The following is a 26464-nucleotide window of genomic DNA, read 5'->3' as shown; positions in this document are numbered from 1 at the left end:
TAGCTCATGGACTCTTGCTAATATGAAAGAAATGAATTTATCAGGTAAGTTCTTACATAAATTATGTTTTTTCATCAGGATAAGGCAGTTTTGCGGCCTTCTTTTCAATTTTTACCTAAGGTTGTGAATTCTAACAACATTAGTAGAGAAATTGTTGTCCCTTCCTTGTGTCCTAATCCTAAGAATTCTTTGGAGAGATCCTTACATTCTTTGGATGTGGCAAGAGCTTTGAAATATTATGTGGAAGCTTCTAAAGATTTCAGGAATACTTCCAGTCTATTTGTTTTATTTTCTGGTCCTAGGAAAGGTCAGAAGGCTTCTGCTATTTCTTTGGCTTCTTGGTTGAAACTTTTGATTCATCAAGCTTATTTAGAGTCGGGTCAGGCCCTCGCCTCAGAGAATTACAGCTCATTCTACTAGATCAGTCTCCACTTTGTGGGCTTTTAAGAATGAAGCTTCAGTTGATCAGATTTGCAAAGCGGCGACTTGGTCCTCTTTGCATACATTTACTAAATTCTACCGTTTTGATGTATTTGCTTCTTCGGAAGCAGTTTTTGGTAGAAAAGTTCTTCAGGCAGCTGTTTCAGTTTGATTCTTCTGCTTTTTGATTTAAGTTTTTTTCTTTCAAAAATGAAAATAAACTTATTTTTTGGGTTGTGGATTAATTTTATCAGCGAAATATGGCTGTTTTTATTTTTATTCCCTCCCTCTCTAGTGACTCTTGAGTGGAAGACTCCACATCTTGGGTATTGATATCCCATATGTCACTAGCTCATGGACTCTTGCCAATTACATGAAAGAAAACATAATTTATGTAAGAACTTACCTGATAAATTCATTTCTTTCATATTGGCAAGAGTCCATGAGGCCCACCCTGTTTATGGTGGTTATGATTTTTTGTATAAAGCACAATTATTTCCAAATTTCCTTTGTTGATGCTTTCTACTCCTTTCTTTATCACCCCACTGCTTGGCTATTCGTTAAACTGAATTGTGGGTGTGGTGAGTGGTGTATTTATAGGCATTTTGAGGTTTGGGAAACTTTGCCCCTCCTGGTAGGATTGTATATCCCATATGTCACTAGCTCATGGACTCTTGCCAATATGAAAGAAATGAATTTATCAGGTAAGTTCTTACATAAATTATGTTTTTGGCCAGAGGGGTCTCTACTTCAGATATTTCTCTTGTTAGAGTTCCTGCATGTGGGTTATCTGTAAGATCTTAGTCTTCAGACTCTGAAGGCCATCTCTCTTATTTCTATTGTCAAGTGGGCTCAAGAGCTTTTCATTTGTTTTTCCAAACATCTCCCGTTAATTTTGGATGCTATGCTTGAACCACATGTTGAACCATTAAACATGGTGTCGTTCTGGTTCTTCACTTTGAAAACTGTTTTCTCATGTTAATTGGGTAAGTTTTAGAACTCCAAGCCTTATACTGGATTCCAATTTATCTTCCAGTAGTTGGGTATGTGGTTTTTGTCATCTTTCTGTCCAGAAAGCAGTCCATACAGAAAAGGACTCAATACAGATTGAATGTAGTTCGTCTTCACATATATCTTAAATGGGCCCAGATTACTAGGACATTTAAAACACTGCTTGCTATTTCTCAAGGTCCTTGTCAAGGTTTTGCACTTGGCAGAACTACCATTTCTAATTGAATTGTCCAGGCCATATCTGATGCCTATATGCATAAAAGCGGTTCATGTTCCAGATGGGTTCAGGGCACACTCTAACAAAGCTTTCTCTTCTTCATGTGCTTTCCAGGCAGACGCTTCATTGGTAGAGCATTGTCAAGCTTTGGTTTGGAAATTTCCACATACCTTTTATTTCCCATTACATGTTAAACCTATAATGTTTTAGTCAATCTAAATTGTTGTTGTTAAAGGGACAGTCTACTCCAAAATTGTTATTGTTTAAAAAGATAGATAATCCCTTTATTACCCATTCCCCAGTTTTGCACAACCAACACAATTTATTTTAAAGGGACCGTCTACTCCAAATTTTTTATTGTTTAAAAAGATGGATAATGGCTTTACCACCCATTCCCCAGCTTTGCACAGCCAGTACTGTTATATTAAAATAAACAATAGCTGGGGGGCGTGTCCGGGCGGCAGCTATAACCAGACACAAAGTTAGAAGCTCCTGTTACTCAATACAATCGCAAAGTTAAAAGCTTGTGTTACTCAATACAGTCGCAAAGTTAGAAGCTCATGTTACTCAATAGACAATCCGCCGATAGTCTAAAAAATTAAGAATACAGAATTCTAATAATCGAAATCCACAGCGCGAAGCACTACTGCATCAATTGATATCACTTGTATGACGATCGCACCCTTGGGAGCTCTAATCTGGACAGTTTGCTAGGTGAGTCGGCGGCTCTGTGTCATCAACTCTATCCCCCCCCACCTTGGTACGCCGGGTAAAGCAGTCTACTAAACTGCTGACAATAGATGGTAGAACTGGCTTAAACATGGGTGAGATGCTTCATAAGTTTATTCAAAACCTCTTGGCCACCCTGGCTCAACAAATGGGCAGCAACTTCGCCCAACTAATATTCCTAGCAGGGGCCCGATCTATTGAGTGAGAGCACAGAACCTAAAATGGCAACTATAGTAGAGCGAGATATAGTCCTTTTTCTTTAAGATAGAGCCTGCTCAAAACCACACGCTATCTACAGAGAAACCACTCACAAAAAGTTACAAAAAGCTGAGCAGGCTATAAAGTCACTCATTTCTGCAACCACGCCTATTCTGCCTGAACACAAGTAGAGAGATCTCTACTAGTCTGTGTGGTTGCGGCTGACCACCTGAGACAAAAGAAGAACCGATACTCCGATCCGGAGATGATCAGAAATTGTGAATCCCCCTTTGTGTGCTCAGTAGTTTGACTTCGCTCTTTAGTTCTGACAGGCTTGATGGGATTAGAACTTCATATTCGCTGGCATCCTTCTCTCCAACCCTCAGTGCTCATGGACATTTGAACTGGGATAGGATAACGTTTCTACTGTAAATACACAGGAATCCACAAGAAGGGACCATATCTATAACTATATCACGCTTGCTATACATGTGCCAATGATGATTTTTAAGTTAATTGGACAGCAATCTTATTGAAATGCAGTTGATTACACACACTTTGTCTATAATCTGTTTTTGTTTAATAGTATTCCCACTCCTATTCTCCTTTTATTTAGCTCCTATTACATGTACACACACATTAGGCGCTCTTAGTGTCAGCCTGCAATTGGATACATATACTAGGTATCACGCTTGGTCTAATCTCTGTAAATGCCATGGAACCACCGGTCTCCTTTCTACAGCTCAATTTTATATGATTAGAGTTATATTCCTCCTTTTTATGTGTACCATCTTAGCTTGCACTTAGACAGTTTTATATTCTCTCCCCAGGGTGAGGCGATAGAATCACACTAGTTTGAGCCATCAACAGCTGACCAAACCCTTTCTAGGGGATCCTTATACCCCCCCCCCCCCCACACACACACACACACACACACAAACACACACACGCAAAATATTGGGTCTATACCCTCATATTATTGAAGGTGTCACCTTTGTTATACTTTACGTGGAGTAAGATTGATAAGAATATAGGTAACAGCAGCCAGCATTGTAATATCCCCACGAGAGGCTTTTAAACATTCATATATTATCAGGCTAGCTCCTATCATCTAGCAACAATCTATTATCTTGCTAATATACATTACTACAGTGTACTCTTATATCATATGTTACACTGATTAACAGCTCTTTTAAGGCTTTATTACAGTCATGTAGTTAATGGTATTAAAATAAAGTGAACTATATTTATTACTGCTTCTTATTCTAGACAGTCACATCTCACCCAATTGCTGCAACAGAAAAGAGATTGTAGAACAGATGCAATCTCCAGACACCACTATGGCTTGTTGTACCTAGAGATAAGTGTAATAGGTTGAGGAGCAGATTGAGAAATTATATCCACATGAAAATACTCTGTATAATAACATTCTAGAAATCAGTGCTGCTATTTTATTTATTTTTTACTTTAAAAATATGCAGATTTTCTTCTGTTATATCCTCAAGATTGTGTGTTGTTTTGCTTTCTAAATGTGTACATTGCTCCTTCATTCATGTATACATTGTGTTGTGACTCACTCTGGAAACACTTATCAACAAACAGTAGTCCCCCCTTTAAGGCAGCATAAAGATGCCCCTTTCTCCTGCTTGATAACTATTCTTTTTGTTCAGTCCTTCAGGCAGAATTAAAGTTTAGCATTTGCTTTCCAGGTTCTCTGGGGTTTTTTTTGGCTTTTACGTACTTTGTCATGCAAGCATCTCATATTATGAGTACCACTGACATAAAAAAATAGAATAAAAGTTTTTTCAGATTAAATTCTACCCAGTAGAGTAGGTAAAGTATTTACTTACAGTTACTTAACTTTGTTTTTAAATCCTAGGCCTTACTACAAACTCATGATGTGGTTGCCCATGAAGTTTACAGTGACGAAGCACTAAGAGTTACGCCACCTCCAACATCTCCCTACCTAAACGGAGATTCTCCAGAAAGTGCAAACGGGGACATGGATATGGAAAATGTTACACGAGTCCGTTTAGTACAGTTCCAGAAAAATACAGACGAACCAATGGTAAGTAATAATATTATTTTGCAGCTTTTTTAATCACCAAGGTTACCTCCATCCTGTTTTAAGTATTTATATATTTTTATATATATATATATAATATATATATATATATATATATATATATATATATATATATATACTGTATTAATTAGCTTTAATGTTCTTAAGAAGTCAATCCTTCCTTCCTCTCCATCTGCAGCTGGCAGATGAAGAACTATTAAAATCGGGAAACAGACAGTTCATGTAATCATTTTTTTTTTTCTTATTGCAAATTCACTGCCAAAGTTGTCCAAGATTTTTATGTTGAGAGACACATTTTCACATTGGCCTGTAAGCATATTAAATAAATAAATTGCTAATATATAACTGACCTTCAAATCTGTACTTGTCGCAAGCAATGAATACTATATAAACAAGTGTCACCACTGTTTATAAACTATGTATGTTGCGCTAGGGTTCGTGACAAGGGCTGCTGTATATAATTTGGTCTGTTTCCTTGATGACACCTTGATAGCAATAATGACAAAATAGAAGATATCAGGGCAGCAGCTACAAGTCTGTGTATACCAATAAATAATATGTGGTTAACTATATATAAGAACAATATAACTATTAAAGTACCTAAAGGTTCAATAAAACAATAAGAGTTACAGGCAATGATTTGTTTTTATTTTTTTAACATAAAGTTTCTACTTAGTGTAGAGACCTCAGTTCTGTAAGGCAAGTGTAGACCTAATCTGAGAGGGTTACCTCACTAACTGTGAGTATCCTTTATCCGAGAACTTCTTCATGGATTCTTCTAAGTGGTTGATTTTATTACTTGATGTTTCTTCTTTAGAGTAAACGCCTAACCTGTTTGGAAAATGTACACTCACAAAAAATGATCTGGTTTCTACAAGGATCTCTTTTTTAAGATGAATTGACCCTGTGCATATTACAAGGAACTATATTCAGTGCAATGATGGCAAATTCAAACAATGAATACAAAACTGACTTATGCTTAAAGGATTGTGACCAGGTGGAATACATACACATATATACTTTTATGCACACTTTTTAAGGAGAAACACAATTCTTCCTAAAATGAATGTTAAATAAGTAATAAACCCATCAAAGTATCATAATAGACTAACAAAAGAATGCAAAAAAAAATGTTTATGGCTTAAAGTTTGGTTATGGACACATGCTCATGAATTGTGGTTTGTGTTTCCTAAGGATATAAACCAACTCAAATTTTGTGAAGTAAATATAAGAAAAGCAGGCAAAAATATTTCATGAATACTGTAATTTTTTAATACTATTCTTGATTATTTTTCTCCAACATAGGTGTGTCCGGTCCACGGCGTCATCCTTACTTGTGGGATATTCTCTTCCCCAACAGGAAATGGCAAAGAGCCCAGCAAAGCTGGTCACATGATCCCTCCTAGGCTCCGCCTACCCCAGTCATTCTCTTTGCCGTTGTACAGGCAACATCTCCACGGAGATGGCTTAGAGTTTTTTAGTGTTTAACTGTAGTTTTTATTATTCAATCAAGAGTTTGTTATTTTGAAATAGTGCTGGTATGTACTATTTACTCAGAAACAGAAAAGTGATGAAGAATTCTGTTTGTATGAGGAAAATGATTTTAGCAACCGTCACTAAAATCCATGGCTGTTCCACACAGGACTGTTGAGAGCAATTAACTTCAGTTGGGGGAACAGTGAGCAGTCTCTTGCTGCTTGAGGTATGACACATTCTAACAAGACGATGTAATGCTGGAAGCTGTCATTTTCCCTATGGGATCCGGTAAGCCATGTTTATTACGATCGTAAATAAGGGCTTCACAAGGGCTTATTAAGACTGTAGACTTTTTCTGGGCTAAATCGATTCATTATTAAATACATATTTAGCCTTGAGGAATCATTTTATCTGGGTATTTTGATATAATAATATCGGCAGGCACTGTTTTAGACACCTTATTCTTTAGGGGCTTTCCCAAAGCATAAGCAGAGCCTCATTTTCGCGCCGGTGTTGCGCACCGGCATGCAGTCGCATGTGAGAGGAGCTCTGATACTTAGAAAAGACTTTCTGAAGGCGTCATTTGGTATCGTATTCCCCTTTGGGCTTGGTTGGGTCTCAGCAAAGCAGATACCAGGGACTGTAAAGGGGTTAAAGTTAAAAACGGCTCCGGTTCCGTTATTTTAAGGGTTAAAGCTTCCAAATTTGGTGTGCAATACTTTTAAGGCTTTAAGACACTGTGGTGAAAATTTGGTGAATTTTGAACAATTCCTTCATGTTTTTTCGCAATTGCAGTAATAAAGTGTGTTCAGTTTAAAATTTAAAGTGACAGTAACGGTTTTATTTTAAAACGTTTTTTGTACCTTGTTATCAAGTTTATGCCTGTTTAACATGTCTGAACTACCAGATAGACTGTGTTCTGAATGTGGGGAAGCCAGAATTCCTATTCATTTAAATAAATGTGATTTATGTGACAATGACAATGATGCCCAAGATGATTCCTCAAGTGAGGGGAGTAAGCATGGTACTGCATCATTCCCTCCTTCGTCTACACGAGTCTTGCCCACTCAGGAGGCCCCTAGTACATCTAGCGCGCCAATACTCCTTACTATACAACAATTAACGGCTGTAATGGATAATTCTGTCAAAAACATTTTAGCCAAAATGAACACTTATCAGCGTAAGCGCGACTGCTCTGTTTTAGATACTGAAGAGCATGACGACGCTGATAATAATATTTCTGAAGGGCCCCTAACCCAGTCTGATGGGGCCAGGGAGGTTTTGTCTGAGGGAGAAATTACTGATTCAGGGAACATTTCTCAACAAGCTGAACCTGATGTGATTACATTTAAATTTAAGTTGGAACATCTCCGCATTCTGCTTAAGGAGGTATTATCCACTCTGGATGATTGTGACAAGTTGGTCATCCCAGAGAAACTATGTAAAATGGACAAGTTCCTAGAGGTGCCGGGGCTCCCAGAAGCTTTTCCTATACCCAAGCGGGTGGCGGACATTGTTAATAAAGAATGGGAAAGGCCCGGTATTCCTTTCGTCCCTCCCCCCATATTTAAAAAATTGTTTCCTATGGTCGACCCCAGAAAGGACTTATAAAGACAGTCCCCAAGGTCGAGGGAGCGGTTTCCACTTTAAACAAACGCACCACTATACCCATAGAGGATAGTTGTGCTTTCAAAGATCCTATGGATAAAAAATTAGAAGGTTTGCTTAAAAAGATGTTTGTTCAGCAGGGTTACCTTCTACAACCAATTTCATGCATTGTCCCTGTCGCTACAGCCGCATGTTTCTGGTTCGATGAGCTGATAAAGGCGGTTGATAGTGATTCTCCTCCTTATGAGGAGATTATGGACAGAATCAATGCTCTCAAATTGGCTAATTCTTTCACCCTAGACGCCACTTTGCAATTGGCTAGGTTAGCGGCTAAGAATTCTGGGTTTGCTATTGTGGCGCGCAGAGCGCTTTGGTTGAAATCTTGGTCGGCTGATGCGTCTTCCAAGAACAAGCTACTTAACATTCCTTTCAAGGGGAAAACGCTGTTTGGCCCTGACTTGAAAGAGATTATCTCTGATATCACTGGGGGTAAGGGCCACGCCCTTCCTCAGGATCGGCCTTTCAAGGCAAAAAATAAACCTAATTTTCGTCCCTTTCGTAGAAACGGACCAGCCCAAGGTGCTACGTCCTCTAAGCAAGAGGGTAATACTTCTCAAGCCAAGCCAGCTTGGAGACCAATGCAAGGCTGGAACAAGGGAAAGCAGGCCAAGAAACCTGCCACTGCTACCAAGACAGCATGAAATGTTGGCCCCCGATCCGGGACCGGATCTGGTGGGGGGCAGACTCTCTCTCTTCGCTCAGGCTTGGGCAAGAGATGTTCTGGATCCTTGGGCGCTAGAAATAGTCTCCCAAGGTTATCTTCTGGAATTCAAGGGACTTCCCCCAAGGGGGAGGTTCCACAGGTCTCAGTTGTCTTCAGACCACATAAAACGACAGGCATTCTTACATTGTGTAGAAGACCTGTTAAGAATGGGAGTGATTCATCCTGTTCCATTAAGAGAACAAGGGATGGGGTTCTACTCCAATCTGTTCATAGTTCCCAAAAAAGAGGGAACGTTCAGACCAATCTTAGATCTCAAGATCTTAAACAAGTTTCTCAAGGTTCCATCGTTCAAGATGGAAACCATTCGAACTATTCTTCCTTCCATCCAGGAAGGTCAAATCATGACCACAGTGGATTTAAAGGATGCGTATCTACATATTCCTATCCACAAGGAACATCATCGGTTCCTATGGTTCGCATTCCTGGACAAGCATTACCAGTTCGTGGCGCTTCCTTTCGGATTAGCCACTGCTCCAAGGATTTTCACAAAGGTACTAGGGTCCCTTCTAGCTGTGCTAAGACCAAGGGGCATTGCTGTAGTACCTTACTTGGACGACATTCTGATTCAAGCGTCGTCCCTTCCTCAAGCAAAGGCTCACACGGACATTGTCCTGGCCTTTCTCAGATCTCACGGATGGAAAGTGAACGTGGAAAAGAGTTCTCTATCTCCGTCAACAAGGGTTCCCTTCTTGGGAACAATAATAGACTCCTTAGAAATGAGGATTTTTCTGACAGAGGCCAGAAAAACAAAACTTCTAGACTCTTGTCGGATACTTCATTCCGTTCCTCTTCCTTCCATAGCGCAGTGCATGGAAGTGATCGGTTTGATGGTAGCGGCAATGGACATAGTTCCTTTTGCGCGCATTCATCTAAGACCATTACAACTGTGCATGCTCAGTCAGTGGAATGGGGACTATACAGACTTGTCTCCGAAGATACAAGTAAATCAGAGGACCAGAGACTCACTCCGTTGGTGGCTGTCCCTGGACAACCTGTCACAAGGGATGACATTCCGCAGACCGGAGTGGGTCATCGTCACGACCGACGCCAGTCTGATGGGCTGGGGCGCGGTCTGGGGATCCCTGAAAGCTCAGGGTCTTTGGTCTCGGGAAGAATCTCTTCTACCGATAAATATTCTGGAACTGAGAGCGATATTCAATGCTCTCAAGGCTTGGCCTCAGCTAGCGAGGGCCAAGTTCATACGGTTTCAATCAGACAACATGACAACTGTTGCGTACATCAACCATCAGGGGGGAACAAGGAGTTCCCTAGCGATGGAAGAAGTGACCAAAATCATTCTATGGGCGGAGTCTCACTCCTGCCACCTGTCTGCTATCCACATCCCAGGAGTGGAAAATTGGGAAGCGGATTTTCTGAGTCGTCAGACATTGCATCCGGGGGAGTGGGAACTCCATCCGGAAATCTTTGCCCAAGTCACTCAGCTGTGGGGCATTCCAGACATGGATCTGATGGCCTCTCGTCAGAACTTCAAAGTTCCTTGCTACGGGTCCAGATCCAGGGATCCCAAGGCGGCTCTAGTGGATGCACTAGTAGCACCTTGGACCTTCAAACTAGCTTATGTGTTCCCGCCGTTTCCTCTCATCCCCAGGCTGGTAGCCAGGATCAATCAGGAGAGGGCGTCGGTGATCTTGATAGCTCCTGCGTGGCCACGCAGGACTTGGTATGCAGATCTGGTGAATATGTCATCGGCTCCACCTTGGAAGCTACCTTTGAGACGAGACCTTCTTGTTCAGGGTCCGTTCGAACATCCGAATCTGGTTTCACTCCAGCTGACTGCTTGGAGATTGAACGCTTGATCTTATCGAAGCGAGGGTTCTCAGATTCTGTTATCGATACTCTTGTTCAGGCCAGAAAGCCTGTAACTAGAAAGATTTACCACAAAATTTGGAAAAAATATATCTGTTGGTGTGAATCTAAAGGATTCCCTTGGGACAAGGTTAAGATTCCTAAGATTCTATCCTTCCTTCAAGAAGGATTGGAAAAAGGATTATCGGCTAGTTCCCTGAAGGGACAGATTTCTGCCTTGTCTGTGTTACTTCACAAAAAGCTGGCAGCTGTGCCAGATGTGCAAGCCTTTGTTCAGGCTCTGGTTAGAATTAAGCCTGTTTACAAACCTTTGACTCCTCCTTGGAGTCTCAACTTAGTTCTTTCAGTTCTTCAGGGGGTTCCGTTTGAACCCCTACATTCCGTTGATATTAAGTTATTATCTTGGAAAGTTTTGTTTTTAGTTGCGATTTCTTCTGCTAGAAGAGTTTCAGAATTATCTGCTCTGCAGTGTTCTCCTCCTTATCTGGTGTTCCATGCAGATAAGGTGGTTTTACGTACTAAACCTGGTTTTCTTCCAAAAGTTGTTTCTAACAAAAACATTAACCAGGAGATTATCGTACCTTCTCTGTGTCCGAAACCAGTGTCAAAGAAGGAACGTTTGTTGCACAATCTGGATGTTGTTCGCGCTCTAAAATTCTATTTAGATGCTACAAAGGATTTTAGACAAACATCTTCCTTGTTTGTTGTTTATTCCGGTAAAAGGAGAGGTCAAAAAGCAACTTCTACCTCTCTCTCTTTTTGGATTAAAAGCATCATCAGATTGGCTTACGAGACTGCCGGACGGCAGCCTCCCGAAAGAATCACGGCTCATTCCACTAGGGCTGTGGCTTCCACATGGGCCTTCAAGAACGAGGCTTCTGTTGATCAGATATGTAGGGCAGCGACTTGGTCTTCACTGCACACTTTTACCAAATTTTACAAGTTTGATACTTTTGCTTCTTCTGAGGCTATTTTTGGGAGAAAGGTTTTGCAAGCCGTGGTGCCTTCCATTTAGGTGACCTGATTTGCTCCCTCCCTTCATCCGTGTCCTAAAGCTTTGGTATTGGTTCCCACAAGTAAGGATGACGCCGTGGACCGGACACACCTATGTTGGAGAAAACAGAATTTATGTTTACCTGATAAATTACTTTCTCCAACGGTGTGTCCGGTCCACGGCCCGCCCTGGTTTTTTTAATCAGGTCTGATAATTTATTTTCTTTAACTACAGTCACCACGGTACCATATGGTTTCTCCTATGCAAATATTCCTCCTTAACGTCGGTCGAATGACTGGGGTAGGCGGAGCCTAGGAGGGATCATGTGACCAGCTTTGCTGGGCTCTTTGCCATTTCCTGTTGGGGAAGAGAATATCCCACAAGTAAGGATGACGCCGTGGACCGGACACACCGTTGGAGAAAGTAATTTATCAGGTAAACATAAATTCTGTTTTTTTATTTTTTTATTAATTTTGGGTTTAACTTTCATTAAAAGACTTTTCTAGGGGAGTGTTATAAGAACAGTTCAAGTTCGTTAGTCATTATGTATTTGATGTAGAAGTAGTTGAGGCAAGTTTATTACATAAAGCTTCAAGCCATAATGCTACATACTTAATGCATTTCAAATTTGCACTTCTAGCCTCTTTTATTTTATGAAATGTTTTTGATTAACTGGTCACAGCAGTTACCTTTTTCTTTCATGTAATTGGCAAGAGTCCATGAGCTAGTGACGTATGGGATATACAATCCTACCAGGAGTGGCAAAGTTTCCCAAACCTCAAAATGCCTATAAATACACCCCTCACCACACCCACAATTCAGTCTTACAAACTTTGCCTCCTATGGAGGTGGTGAAGTAAGTTTGTGCTAAGATTTCTACGTTGATATGCGCTTCTCAGCATTTTTTTATTTTTTTAAAAAAATATATTTTTATTGAGGCAATAACGAAGTTAGGTTTACAAACATTGCAATAAATACAGTGTTATAGGTGATAATACAAGTCATTAACTTCCCAGAGTTACAAACATTCTCTGACTGACGATGAGGTCGGGGAGTTGACCCTAATGCTGCCCCGTTTAGAACTTTAATAAACAAAACATACAGATGTCAACGATATCAAATAGATCCACTCATGGGATCTGCAGTCTGGTTCCTTCGGGAGACTTAGTTTTCACAGACATAGATGCTCATTGGGAATCACATAGAATAGTAAGTGGTTATTATGCGTATAGGACAGTCTAAGATATGTTGGGGTTGAGTTTATGAACTACTGAGTGTAAACCACCCAATGGACACAGCTTGGGAAAGGGGGAAAATTAGGTGGCCCGAAGAACTATTGGCAGAGAGGAGTATGAGAGAGGGGTAAAAGAAAGGAAGAGGAGAGGAGAAGAAAAAAAAAAAAGGGGGGGGGGAAGGGGAATGAAGGGAGGAGACTCAGCCGCCTCGGCGGAGCGGCCAAATCGCCAGTTAAGTTTCACCGCAAACTACTCACCTAACTGGTGGTTAACTTACTCATTAGGGTCTTTTGTCCTCCTGTATTCTTCCCAAGGGAGCCAGATTGAGCAGTAAAGGTCATAACGACCTTCAACTCTCAGCGCATACTCTTCCATTTTCTGGATGTAGTCTAGAGACTCCAGGACTGGGTTTAGTAGGACCGGGGTGCTTTTCGCCCACTGTCTAGCGATGGTGAGTTTCGCCGCCAAGAGGATAGTAACTCCAAGTAGGCGGAATGGTTTTGGGAGATTCTGAAGTCCAAGGTGGAAAAGCGCAGTTTCGCTAGTGAGAGTATCAAGAAGGTCCAGCTTCTGTAACAGAGCTGTCACCTGGGCCCAGAAGCGCCCCAATTTGGGACATTCCCACCAGATGTGCAGATGGGTGCCACGTCGCTCGCAACCCCTCCAGCAGTCTAATGACCGGGTGGGGTACATTTTGTGTAACCTGGTCGGGACCCAATGCCACCGAAGCAGAAGTTTGAGGTAGAGTTCAAACAAATTAGAGCATCGAACTGCTGCAATAACATCTTGAAGAGCTCGTTGCCATCTTCCATCTGGAGTTACCGCCCCCAAGTCCCTCTCCCAAGCCACCACCGACTGAGTTTTCGTGAAAAGAGGTGTGTTAAGGAGAGTTCTATAATGGAACGACAGGGTGCCCCGCAGGGATTTAGCCCCCAAACATCTCCTCTCCCATTTGGTGAGGGTTCTCAAGTTTGACCTCCGGAATCCCCAGGACAGGAGAAGTGATATCAGACGAAGGTATTCGAAGCGTAATTCCCAAGGAAAATCTTCCAACGGGTAAGTGTGAGGAGGGATAGCTAGTACATCTCCTCGGTATAGATCTGAGAGTAATCTGATCTCCAAGACCTCCCATCTCCCGGGGTGGGAATCCGGGAGGCAGTGTAAAAGGGCTCGGATAGAATGTATTGGGGAGGGATGCGGAGCAACTTGTTCAGAGGACCTCAGCTCTCTTCAGAGTTTCAGACAGGTCTTAATTATGCGGTTATGGATTGCACTCAACACTTCAGCATGATCCGGTATCCAGATAATTTCGGCTAGGGCTACGCCCGCTGGTAATGATCCTTGCTCTAGCTGAAACCACCCTGAGGAGCATTCTTTGGCTCCCCAGGCCGTGATATGCGAGAGCATGGCAGCTTTGTAATATAGAGAAACATTGGGGACTGAAATGCCCCCACATCTCTTAGGTTTTTGTAGCTGAGCCAATGGGAGTCTCACATGACCTCCTTTCCATATGTATTTTGTAAAAATGGAGTGGAAATGATTAAGCAGGTATGCTGGGACGAGAACCGGAAGACACCTGAAAAAGTAGATCAGTTTGGGTAACAGGAGCATTTTCACTGCCGCGACCCTCCAACCCGCGATCGTCTGTTGAAATTCTGTGAGGAGAGACCCATAATTATCGGTTATAATTCTTTTGGGGTTATGGGAGAGGACAACCCCCAGGTGTTTCAGACTATCCCTAGACCACCTGAACGGGTATGCCCCTTTCAGAGTGTCAAATGTAAAGTCAGATAAGCCAAGGGCGTAAGCCTCAGTTTTAGTATAATTAAGTTTGTAATATGTCAGGTTGGCAAACTGTGACAGAATTTTAAATAGTTCAGGTAGTGATTCTTCCGGCTCGGTCAAAAAGACCGTCAAATCATCCGCAAACAATGCCAGAACTTGCGGAATGTCATGCAACACCAGGGGATGAATAGCAGAGGTCGCCCGAAGTTTGGCGGCCAGAGGCTCCATCATCAGAGCGAATAGAAGTGGGGACAGTGGCACCCCTGTCTCGTACCATTTTTAATCACAAAAGATCTAGATACGAAACCCAATCCTCTCACCCTAGCAGATGGGTCTGAGTAGAGAGCCATGACCGCCTTAGTAAAGGCATGGGGGAAACCGAAGGATCGCAGGACCTCCACCATGTACTCCCACCGGACCCTGTCGAACGCTTTTTCAGCATCGAGCGACAGGGTAACCAGTGGGATCTGGAGAGCAGCAGACTCAAAGAAAATGTTCAATAGACGCCTGGTGTTGTCCGAGCCCATCTCAGCATTTTTTGAAGCCTGATTCCTCTCAGAGTACAATGAATGTCAGAGGGATGTGAAGGGAGTATCACCTATTGAATGCAATGGTTTTCCTCATGTGGATCTATTTCATAGGTTCTCTGTTATCGGTCGTAGAGATTCATCTCCTAGCTCCCTTTTCAGATCAACGATATACTCTCATATTTCATTACCTCTACTGATAACCGTTTCCGTACTGGTTTGGCTATCTGCTATATGTGGATGGATGTCTTTTGGTAAATATGTTTTCATTACTTAAGACACTCTCAGCTATGGTTTGGCACTTTATGTATTTATATAAAGTTCTAAATGTATGTTTTGTACTTATATTTGCCATGATTCAGGTTTTCAGTATATTTCCTTTTTGAAGACTGTCAGTTTCATATCTGGGAAATGCTTTTTTATTAAAAAAAAAATTCTCTTTTTCAAATTGACTGTCTTTTAAATTTGCGGGCAGAATTAGGCTCGCAAGGGCGCAAAATGCCAAAGTTTATTCATTCTTGGCGCAAAGTTACGTTTGTTGATGCAAATTCGTAATTTCCGGCTTCTTAGTTGACGCCGAGTCCTTCACAAGGACGCGAGTGTGTCGTTTCTCCAACATAGGTGTGTCCGGTCCACGGCATCATCCTTACTTGTGGGATATTCTCCTCCCCAACAGGAAATGGCAAAGAGCCCAGCAAAGCTGGTCACATGATCCCTCCTAGGCTCCGCCTTCCCCAGTCATTCTCTTTGCCGTTGTACAGGCAACATCTCCACGGAGATGGCTTAGAGTTTTTTAGTGTTTAACTGTAGTTTTTATTATTCAATCAAGAGTTTGTTATTTTAAAATAGTGCTGGTATGTACTATTTACTCTGAAACAGAAAAGAGATGAAGATTTCTGTTTGTAAGAGGAAAATGATTTTAGCAACCGTTACTAAAATCGATGGCTGTTCCACACAGGACTGTTGAGAGGAATTAACTTCAGTTGGGGGAACAGTGAGCAGACTTTTGCTGCTTGAGGTATGACACATTCTAACAAGACGATGTAATGCTGGAAGCTGTCATTTTCCCTATGGGATCCGGTAAGCCATTTTTATTACAGACAGTAAATAAGGGCTTCACAAGGGCTTTTTAAGACTGTAGACATTTTCTGGGCTAAATCGATTTATATATCAACATATTTATACTCCATAGCCTTGAGGAATTATTTTAATCTTGGGAATTTTGTAAAATAACCGGCAGGCACTGTATTGGACACCTTATTCTCTAGGGGCTTTCCCTAATCATAGACAGAGTCTCATTTTCGCGCCTGTATTGCGCACTTGTTTTTGAGAAGCATGACATGCAGATGCATGTGTGAGGAGCTCTGATACATAGAAAAGACTTCTGAAGGCGTCATTTGGTATCGTATTCCCCTTTGGGCTTGGTTGGGTCTCAGCAAAGCAGATACCAGGGACTGTAAAGGGGTTAAATATAAAAACGGCTCCGGTTCCGTTATTTTAAGGGTTAAAGCTTCCAAATTTGGTGTGCAATACTTTTAAGGCTTTAAGACACTGTGGTGAAATTTTGGTGAATTTTGAACAATTCCCTCATACTTTTTCGCAATTGCAGTAATAAAGTGTGTTCAGTTTAAAATTTAAAGTGACAGTAACGGTTTTATTTTAAAACGTTTTTTGTACTTTGTTATCAAGTTTATGCCTGTTTAACATGTCTGAACTGCCAGATAGACTGTGTTCTGAATGTGGGGAAGCCAAGGTTCCTTCTCATTTAAATAGATGTGATTTATGTGACACAAAATTTAGAGAAAATGATGCCCAAGATGATTCCTCAAGTGAGGGGAGTAAGCATGGTACTGCATCATCCCCTCTTTCGTCTACACCAGTCTTGCCCACACAGGAGGCCCCTAGTACATCTAGCGCGCCAATACTCCTTACTATGCAACAATTAACGGCTGTAATGGATAATTCTATCAAAAACATTTTAGCCAAAATGCCCACTTATCAGCGAAAGCGCGACTGCTCTGTTTTAGAAAATACTGAAGAGCATGAGGACGCTGATGATATTGTTTCTGAAGGGCCCCTACACCAGTCTGAGGGGGCCAGGGAGGTTTTGTCTGAGGGAGAAATTTCAGATTCAGGGAAAATTTCTCAACAAGCTGAACCTGATGTGATTACATTTAAATTTAAGTTGGAACATCTCCGCGCTCTGCTTAAGGAGGTGTTATCCACTCTGGATGATTGTGAGAATTTGGTCATCCCAGAGAAACTATGTAAAATGGACAAGTTCCTAGAGGTCCCGGGGCCCCCCCGAAGCTTTTCCTATACCCAAGCGGGTGGCAGACATTGTAAATAAAGAATGGGAAAGGCCCGGTATACCTTTCGTCCCTCCCCCCATATTTAAAAAATTGTTTCCTATGGTCGACCCCAGAAAGGACTTATGGCAGACAGTCCCCAAGGTCGAGGGGGCGGTTTCTACTCTAAACAAACGCACCACTATACCCATAGAAGATAGTTGTGCTTTCAAAGATCCTATGGATAAAAAATTAGAAGGTTTGCTTAAAAAGATGTTTGTTCAGCAAGGTTACCTTCTACAACCAATTTCATGCATTGTCCCTGTCACTACAGCCGCGTGTTTCTGGTTCGATGAGCTAGAAAAGGCGATCACTAGTAATTCTCCTTCTTATGAGGAGATTATGGACAGAATCCGTGCTCTCAAATTGGCTAATTCTTTCACCCTAGACGCCACTTTGCAATTGGCTAGGTTAGCGGCGAAAAATTCTGGGTTTGCTATTGTGGCGCGCAGAGCGCTTTGGTTAAAATCTTGGTCAGCGGATGCGTCTTCCAAGAACAAATTGCTTAACATTCCTTTCAAGGGGAAAACGCTGTTTGGCCCTGACTTGAAAGAGATTATCTCTGATATCACTGGGGGGAAGGGCTAGAAATAGTCTCCCAAGGTTATCTTCTGGAATTCAAGGGGCTTCCCCCAAGGGGGAGGTTCCACAGGTCTCAATTGTCTTCAGACCACATAAAAAAAACAGGCATTCTTACATTGTGTAGAAGACCTGTTAAAAATGGGAGTGATTCATCCTGTTCCATTAGGAGAACAAGGGATGGGGTTCTACTCCAATCTGTTCGTAGTTCCCAAAAAAGAGGGAACGTTCAGACCAATCCTTAGATCTCAAGATCCTAAACAAGTTTCTCAAGGTTCCATCGTTCAAAATGGAAACCATTCGAACAATTCTTCCTTCCATCCAGGAAGGTCAATTCATGACCACGGTGGATTTAAAGGATGCGTATCTACATATTCCTATCCACAAGGAACATCATCGGTTCCTAAGGTTCGCATTCCTGGACAAGCATTACCAGTTCGTGGCACTTCCGTTCGGATTAGCCACTGCTCCAAGGATTTTCACAAAGGTACTAGGGTCCCTTCTAGCGGTGCTAAGACCAAGGGGCATTGCAGTAGTACCTTACTTGGACGACATTCTGATTCAAGCGTCGTCCCTTCCTCAAGCAAAGGCTCACACGGACATTGTCCTGGCCTTTCTCAGATCTCACGGATGGAAAGTGAACGTAGAAAAGAGTTCTCTATCTCCGTCAACAAGGGTTCCCTTCTTGGGAACAATAATAGACTCCTTAGAAATGAGGATTTTTCTGACAGAGGCCAGAAAAACAAAACTTCTAAACTCTTGTCAGATACTTCATTCCGTTCCTCTTCCTTCCATAGCGCAATGCATGGAAGTAATAGGTTTGATGGTAGCGGCAATGGACATAGTTCCTTTTGCGTGCATTCATCTAAGACCATTACAACTGTGCATGCTCAGTCAGTGGAATGGGGACTATACAGACTTGTCTCCGACGATACAAGTAAATCAGAGGACCAGAGATTCACTCCGTTGGTGGCTGTCCCTGGACAACCTGTCACAGGGGATGAGCTTCCGCAGACCAGAGTGGGTCATTGTCACGACCGACGCCAGTCTGATGGGCTGGGGCGCGGTCTGGGGACCCCTGAAAGCTCAGGGTCTTTGGTCTCGGGAAGAATCTCTTCTACCGATAAACATTCTGGAACTGAGAGCGATACTCAATGCTCTCAAGGCTTGGCCTCAGCTAGCAAAGGCCAAGTTCATACGGTTTCAATCAGACAACATGACGACTGTTGCGTACATCAACCATCAGGGGGGAACAAGGAGTTCCCTGGCGATGGAAGAAGTGACCAAAATCATTCAATGGGCGGAGACTCACTCCTGCCACTTGTCTGCAATCCACATCCCAGGAGTGGAAAATTGGGAAGCGGATTTTCTGAGTCGTCAGACCTTACATCCGGGGGAGTGGGAACTCCATCCGGAAATCTTTGCCCAAATTACTCAACTGTGGGGCATCCCAGACATGGATCTGATGGCCTCTCGTCAGAACTTCAAGGTTCCTTGCTACGGGTCCAGATCCAGGGATCCCAAGGCGACTCTAATAGATGCACTAGTAGCACCTTGGACCTTCAAACTAGCTTATGTATTCCCGCCGTTTCCTCTCATCCCCAGGCTGGTAGCCAGGATCAATCAGGAGAGGGCATCGGTGATCTTGATAGCTCCTGCGTGGCCACGCAGGACTTGGTATGCAGACCTGGTGAATATGTCATCGGCTCCACCATGGAAGCTACCTTTGAGACGAGACCTTCTTGTTCAAGGTCCGTTCGAACATCCGAATCTGGTCTCACTCCAACTGACTGCTTGGAGATTGAACGCTTGATCTTATCAAAGCGAGGGTTCTCAGATTCTGTTATTGATACTCTTGTTCAGGCCAGAAAGCCTGTAACTAGAAAAATTTACCACAAAATATGGAAAAAATATATCTGTTGGTGTGAATCTAAAGGATTCCCTTGGGACAAGGTAAAAATTCCTAAGATTCTATCCTTTCTTCAAGAAGGATTGGAGAAAGGATTATCTGCAAGTTCCTTGAAGGGACAGATTTCTGCCTTGTCTGTGTTACTTCACAAAAAGCTGGCAGCTGTGCCAGATGTTCAAGCCTTTGTTCAGGCTCTGGTTAGAATCAAGCCTGTTTACAAACCTTTGACTCCTCCTTGGAGTCTCAATTTAGTTCTTTCAGTTCTTCAGGGGGTTCCGTTTGAACCCTTACATTCCGTTGATATTAAGTTATTATCTTGGAAAGTTTTGTTTTTGGTTGCAATTTCTTCTGCTAGAAGAGTTTCAGAATTATCTGCTCTGCAGTGTTCTCCTCCTTATCTGGTGTTCCATGCAGATAAGGTGGTTTTACGTACTAAACCTGGTTTTCTTCCGAAAGTTGTTTCTAACAAGAACATTAACCAGGAGATAGTCGTGCCTTCTTTGTGTCCGAATCCAGTTTCAAAGAAGGAACGTTTGTTGCACAATTTGGATGTTGTTCGCGCTCTAAAATTCTATTTAGATGCTACAAAGGATTTTAGACAAACATCTTCCTTGTTTGTTGTTTATTCTGGTAAAAGGAGAGGTCAAAAAGCAACTTCTACCTCTCTCTCTTTTTGGATTAAAAGCATCATCAGATTGGCTTATGAGACTGCCGGACGGCAGCCTCCTGAAAGAATCACAGCTCATTCCACTAGGGCTGTGGCTTCCACATGGGCCTTCAAGAACGAGGCTTCTGTTGATCAGATATGTAAGGCAGCGACTTGGTCTTCACTGCACACTTTTACCAAATTTTACAAGTTTGATACTTTTGCTTCTTCTGAGGCTATTTTTGGGAGAAAGGTTTTGCAAGCCGTGGTGCCTTCCATTTAGGTGACCTGATTTGCTCCCTCCCTTCATCCGTGTCCTAAAGCTTTGGTATTGGTTCCCACAAGTAAGGATGACGCCGTGGACCGGACACACCTATGTTGGAGAAAACAGAATTTATGTTTACCTGATAATTTACTTTCTCCAACGGTGTGTCCGGTCCACGGCCCGCCCTGGTTTTTTAATCAGGTCTGATAATTTATTTTCTTTAACTACAGTCACCACGGTATCATATGGTTTCTCCTATGCAAATATTCCTCCTTTACGTCGGTCGAATGACTGGGGAAGGCGGAGCCTAGGAGGGATCATGTGACCAGCTTTGCTGGGCTCTTTGCCATTTCCTGTTGGGGAGGAGAATATCCCACAAGTAAGGATGACGCCGTGGACCGGACACACCGTTGGAGAAAGTAATTTATCAGGTAAACATAAATTCTGTTTTTTGGCGCCAAAAAATATTTTTCTGTTTGTTGTGCGTCATACTTGGCGCCAAATATTTTCCTTATTTTAGACCCGATTGCTATTTGCCTCTTGCCTTTTTCTTTGTCAGAGGGCTATGCTGTTTGCATTTTTTTTTCCCATTCCTGAAACTGCCATATAAGGAAATTGATAATTTTGCTTTATATGTTGTTTTTTTCTCTTACATTTGCAAGATGTCTCAATCTGATCCTGTCTCAGAATTCACTGTTGGATCCCAGCTGCCTGATAACAGTTCTACCAAAGCTAAGTGCATTTGTTGTAAACTTGTGGAGATTATACCTCCAGCTGTGGTTTATAATAGTTGTCATGATAAACTTTTACATGCAGAAAATTTCTAAAGAATGGACTAGGCCTGATACTACTTTTATTCCTTCTTCAAGGTTTAAAAAATTGTATTCTTTGCCAGCAGTTAGATTGGAGTTTTGGGAAAAGATTCCCCAAAGTTGATGGGGCTATCTCTACTCTTGCTAAACGTACTACTATTCCTACGGAAGATAGTACTTCTTTTAAAGATCCTTTAGATAGGAAAGTTGAATCTTATCTAAGGAAGGCTTATTTATATTCAGGTCATCTTCTTAGGCCTGCAATTTCTTTGGCTGATGTTGCAGCTGCTTCAACATTTTGGTTGGAAACTTTAGCGCAACAAGTATCAGATCATGATTTGTCTAGCATTGTTAAGTTGATTCAACATTCTAATAATTTCATTTGTGTGCCATTTTTTATATCATCAAAATTGATGTTAGATATGCCTTTAGCTATTTTAGCTAGAATAGCTTTGTGGCTCAAATCTTGGAATGCTGATATGACTTCTAAGTCCAGATTGCTATAGCTTTCTTTCCAAGGTAATAAATTATTTGGTTCTCAGTTGGATTCAATAATTTCAACTGTCACTGGGGGGAAGGGAGTTTTTTTGCCTCAGGATAAAAAACCTAAAGGTAAATCTAAAGCTTCTAACTGTTTTCGTTCCTTTCGACATAATAAGGAACAGACATCTATTCCTTCCCCAAAGGAATCTATTTCCAATTGGAAGCCTTCCTCAAATTGGAATAAATCCAAGCCATTTAAGAGATCAAAGCCAGTCCCCAAGTCCCCATGAAGTGCAGCCCTCATTCAAGCTCAGCTGGTAGGGGGCAGATTAAATTTTTTTAAAGATGTTTGGATCAATTCGGTCCATAATCATTGGATTCAGAGTATTGTCTCTCAGGGGTACAGAATAGGATTCAGAGTAAGACCACCTGTGAGAAGATTTTTTTTCTCTCACTCATTCCAGCAAACCCAGTAAAGGCTCAGGCTTTCCTGACGTGTGTTTCATACCTGGAGCTATCGGGGTAATCATGCCAGTTCCGTTTCAGGAACAGGGCCTGGGGTTTTATTCAAATCTATTCATTGTCCCAAAGAAAGAAAATTCATTCAGACCAGTTTTGGATCTTAAGATTTTGAATCGATATGTAAGAGTACCAACTTTCAAGATGGTGACTATAAGGACTATTCTGCCTTTTGTTCAGCAAGGGCATTATATGTCCACAATAGACTTACAGGATGCATATCTTCATATTCCAATTCGTCCAGATAACTATCAGTTCCTGAGATTCTCTTTTCTAGACAAGCATTACCAATTTGTAGTTTTTTCCTTTTGGCCTAGCAACAGCTCCAAGAATCTTTTCAAAGGTTCTCGGTGCCCTACTTTCTGTAATCATAGAGCAGGATATTGCGGTGTTTCCTTATTTGGACGATATCTTGGTGCTCAGTCTTTACGTTCTGCAGAATCTCGCGTGAATCAACTATTATTGTTTCTTCAAAGACATGGTTGGAGGATCAATTTACCAAAAAGTTATTTGATTCCTCAGACAAAGGTAACCTTTTTAGGTTTCCAGATAGATTCGGTGTCCATGACTTTGTCTCTAACAGACAAGAGACATTTGAAATTGGTTGCAGCCTGTCGGAACCTTCAGTCTCAGTCATTCCCTTCAGTAGCTATGTGCATGTAAGTTTTAGGTCTCATGACTGCAGCATCGGACGCAATCTCCTTTGCTTGTTTTCATATCAGACCTCTCCAGCTTTGTATGCTTAACCAATGGTGCAGTGATTATACAAGGATATCACAATCAATGATTGTCTGACTTGGTGGTTAGATCACCATCGTATGATTTTAGGGGCCTCTTTTGTTCGTCCAACCTGGACTGTGATCACAACAGATGCGAGTCTTTCAGGTTGGGGAGCTGTTTGGGGATCTCTGACAGCACAATGGGATTGGAAATCTCAAGAGGCGAGATTGCCAATCAATATTTTGGAACTCCGTGCAATTCTCAGGGCTCTTCAGTTTTGGCCTTTGTTGAAGAGAGAACCGTTCATTTGTTTTCAGACAGACAATATCACAACTGTGGCATATGTCAATCATCAGGGTGGGATTCACAGTCCTCAAGCTATGAAAGAAGTATCTTGGATACTTGTTTGTGCGGAATCCAGCTCCTGTCTAATTTCTGCGGTTCATATCCCAGGTATAGACAATTGGGAAGCGGATTATCTCAGTCATCAGACTTTACATCCGGGAGAATGGTCTCTCCATCCAGATGCGTTTTCTCAAATTGTTCAGATGTGGGGGCTTCCAGAGGTCCAGGGATCCTCGGACGGAAGCAGTGGATGCATTGACACTTCCTTGGTGTTATCAACCAGCTTATATTTTTCTGCCACTTCCAAGAGTGATCTCCAAAATCATCATGGAGCAATCGTTTGTGCTGCTGGTGGCTCCAGCATGGCCTCACAGGTTTTGGTATGCGGATCTTGTTCGGATGTCCAGTTGCCAACCTTGGCCACTTCCATTAAGGCCAGACCTTCTATCTCAAGGTCCGTTTTTCCATCAGGATCTCAAATCATTAAATTTGAAGGTATGGAAATTGAACGCTTAGTGCTTAGTCATAGATGTTTCTCTGACTCAGTGATTAATACTATGTTGCAGGCTCGTAATCTGTTTCTAGTAAGCTTTATTATCGAGTTTGGAAGACTTACATTTCATGGTGTTCTTCTTATAAATTCTCTTGGCATTCTTTTAGAATTCCTAGAATTTTACAGTTTCTTCAGGATGGTTTGGATAAAGGTTTGTCTGCAAGTTCCTTGAAAGGACAAATCTCGGCTCTTTCTGTTTTATTCCACAGGAAAATTGCTAAACTTCCTGATATTCATTGTTTTGTACAGGCTTTGGTTCATATCAAGTCTGTCATTAAATCAATCTCTCCTCCTTGGAGTCTTAATTTGGTTTTGAAGGCTTTACAGGCTCCTCCATTTGAGCCTATGCATTCTTTGGACATTAAACTACTTTCCTGGAAAGTGTTGTTCCTTTTGGCCATCTCTTCTGCTAGAAGAGTTTCTGAATTATCCGCTCTCTTGTGAATCTCCTTTTCTGATTTTTTTTATCAGGATAAGGCAGTTTACTATTTGGAGAGATCTTTCCATTCTTTGGATGTGGTGAGAGCTCTGAAATATTATGTTGAGGCCACTAAAGATTTCAGGAAGACTTCTAGTCTATTTGTTATCTTTTCTGGTTCCAGGAAAGGTCAGAAGGCTTCTGCCGTTAATTTGGCATCGTGGTTAAAGCTTTTGATTCATCAAGCTTATTTGGAGTCGGGTAAAGCTCCGCCTCAGAGTATTACAGCTCATTCTACTAGATCAGTTTCCACTTCTTGGGCTTTTAAGAATGAAGCTTCAGTTGATCAGATTTGCAAAGCAGCAACTTGGTCTTCTTTGCATACATTTACTAAATTCTACCATTTTGATGTGTTTGCTTCTTCGGAAGCAGTTTTTGGTAGGAAAGTTCTTCAGGCAGCTGTTTCAGTTTGATTCTTCTGCTTATGATTTGTTTTTCTTTTTTGAGAATAAACTTATATTTTGGGTTGTGGATTTATTTTGTTCAGCGAAATGGCTGTTTTTATTTTGTCCCTCCCTCTCTAGTGACTCTTGCGTGGAGTTCCACATCTTGGGTATTGCTATCCCATACGTCACTAGCTCATAGACTCTTGCCAATTATATGAAAGAAAACATAATTTATGTAAGAATTTACCTGATAAATGAATTTCTTTCATATTGGCAAGAGTCCATGAGGCCCACCCTTTTTTATGGTGGTTATGATTTTTTTGTATAAAGCACAATTATTTCCAAATTCCTTTTTTTGATGCTTTTTACGCCTTTCTTTATCACCCCACTACTTGGCTATTTGTTAAACTGAATTGTGGGTGTGGTGAGGGGTGTATTTATAGGCATTTTGAGGTTTGGGAAACTTTGCCCCTCCTGGTAGGATTGTATATCCCATACGTCACTAGCTCATGGACTCTTTCCAATATGAAAGAAATGAATTAATAAGGTAAGTTCTTACATAAATTATGTTTTTTTTATTCAGATATTCAGTTACAAGATTATTAAATGGTGTTGAATTTGAATAGTCAACAAATGCATCTTAAAAAGACAATGCGGTAACACTAACTATTTATGAATTTAAAATGATCAGTAGTTTTATTCTTTCAAAGTTTCTTTTCAAATTCCGGCCCCTTGTAATTATGCAACAACCATCAACCAATCACATACTCATATATATTTGTATATTTGCCTCATAGTGTGCATTTAAAAATAGTTTGTGCAATTTGATTGTTGAAGAACAATTATTATTTATTTATTTAAAAAAAAAACATTTGCATGCTCTATTTTGACCAGAACAGTTCAATTTGACCGTTTCCTTGTGTTTTTGTTGTTTTTTTCATAGATCTGTTTTTGCTTTTAACCCAGATTGAGGGTTTTTCGTGGTGTTTGCTAGAGTGTGATATACATTCTAAATAATTTTCTGTATATTATTAACAATGGCAACAGTTGTTAAAAATATGTCTTCTGTTTTTCCTACAGGGAATAACACTAAAAATGAATGAGTTAAATCATTGCATTGTAGCAAGGATTATGCATGGAGGAATGATTCACAGACAAGGTAACACTTATCTGCTTTTTTAATTTCTATTAATGTTTTACTGTAAGATTTTGTTCTTTCATCCAGCACTTCCTCTTTATCCTGAATTTGCTTGTTATTAATTATTTGGAAAAAGCTTGAATGGGCATTATTTATTTTTGTTTCTACCTATTTGGCGTATGGTAGTGTGTCTCTTATTAAGCTAATAGAGGACTTTTGAGTGATGACAAAGCTGGCAGGAGGAAATTGAACTGGCAGCTAGTTCCATTGTAGGAGTATAATGGTACAAAGTGATTAACTAGCACATTGTGAATGTCTGTGCATACAATCATGAATGGTACTGCATTTTCTAACATCATATTAAAATCAAAGGAAATATAACCTTC

General features: G+C 41.2%; 1 protein-coding gene across 1 annotated transcript in view; it reads left to right on the top strand.

Annotated features, from left to right (window-relative positions):
• CASK (calcium/calmodulin dependent serine protein kinase) overlaps positions 1-26464 on the top strand; it is a gene marked incomplete in the record, with an annotated part of 883427 nt that overhangs the window by 484836 nt on the left and 372127 nt on the right. Inside the window, 2 exon segments of the mRNA XM_053706489.1 lie at positions 4455-4643; positions 26021-26099. Of these exon segments, the coding sequence (XP_053562464.1) occupies positions 4455-4643; positions 26021-26099 (268 nt within the window).

The sequence above is a fragment of the Bombina bombina genome, chromosome 3, assembly GCF_027579735.1.
Source record: "Bombina bombina isolate aBomBom1 chromosome 3, aBomBom1.pri, whole genome shotgun sequence".
Lineage (NCBI taxonomy): Eukaryota > Metazoa > Chordata > Amphibia > Anura > Bombinatoridae > Bombina > Bombina bombina.
The sequence above is the reverse complement of the archived record's forward strand: the minus strand, read 5'-3'. Positions and strand labels throughout refer to the sequence as shown.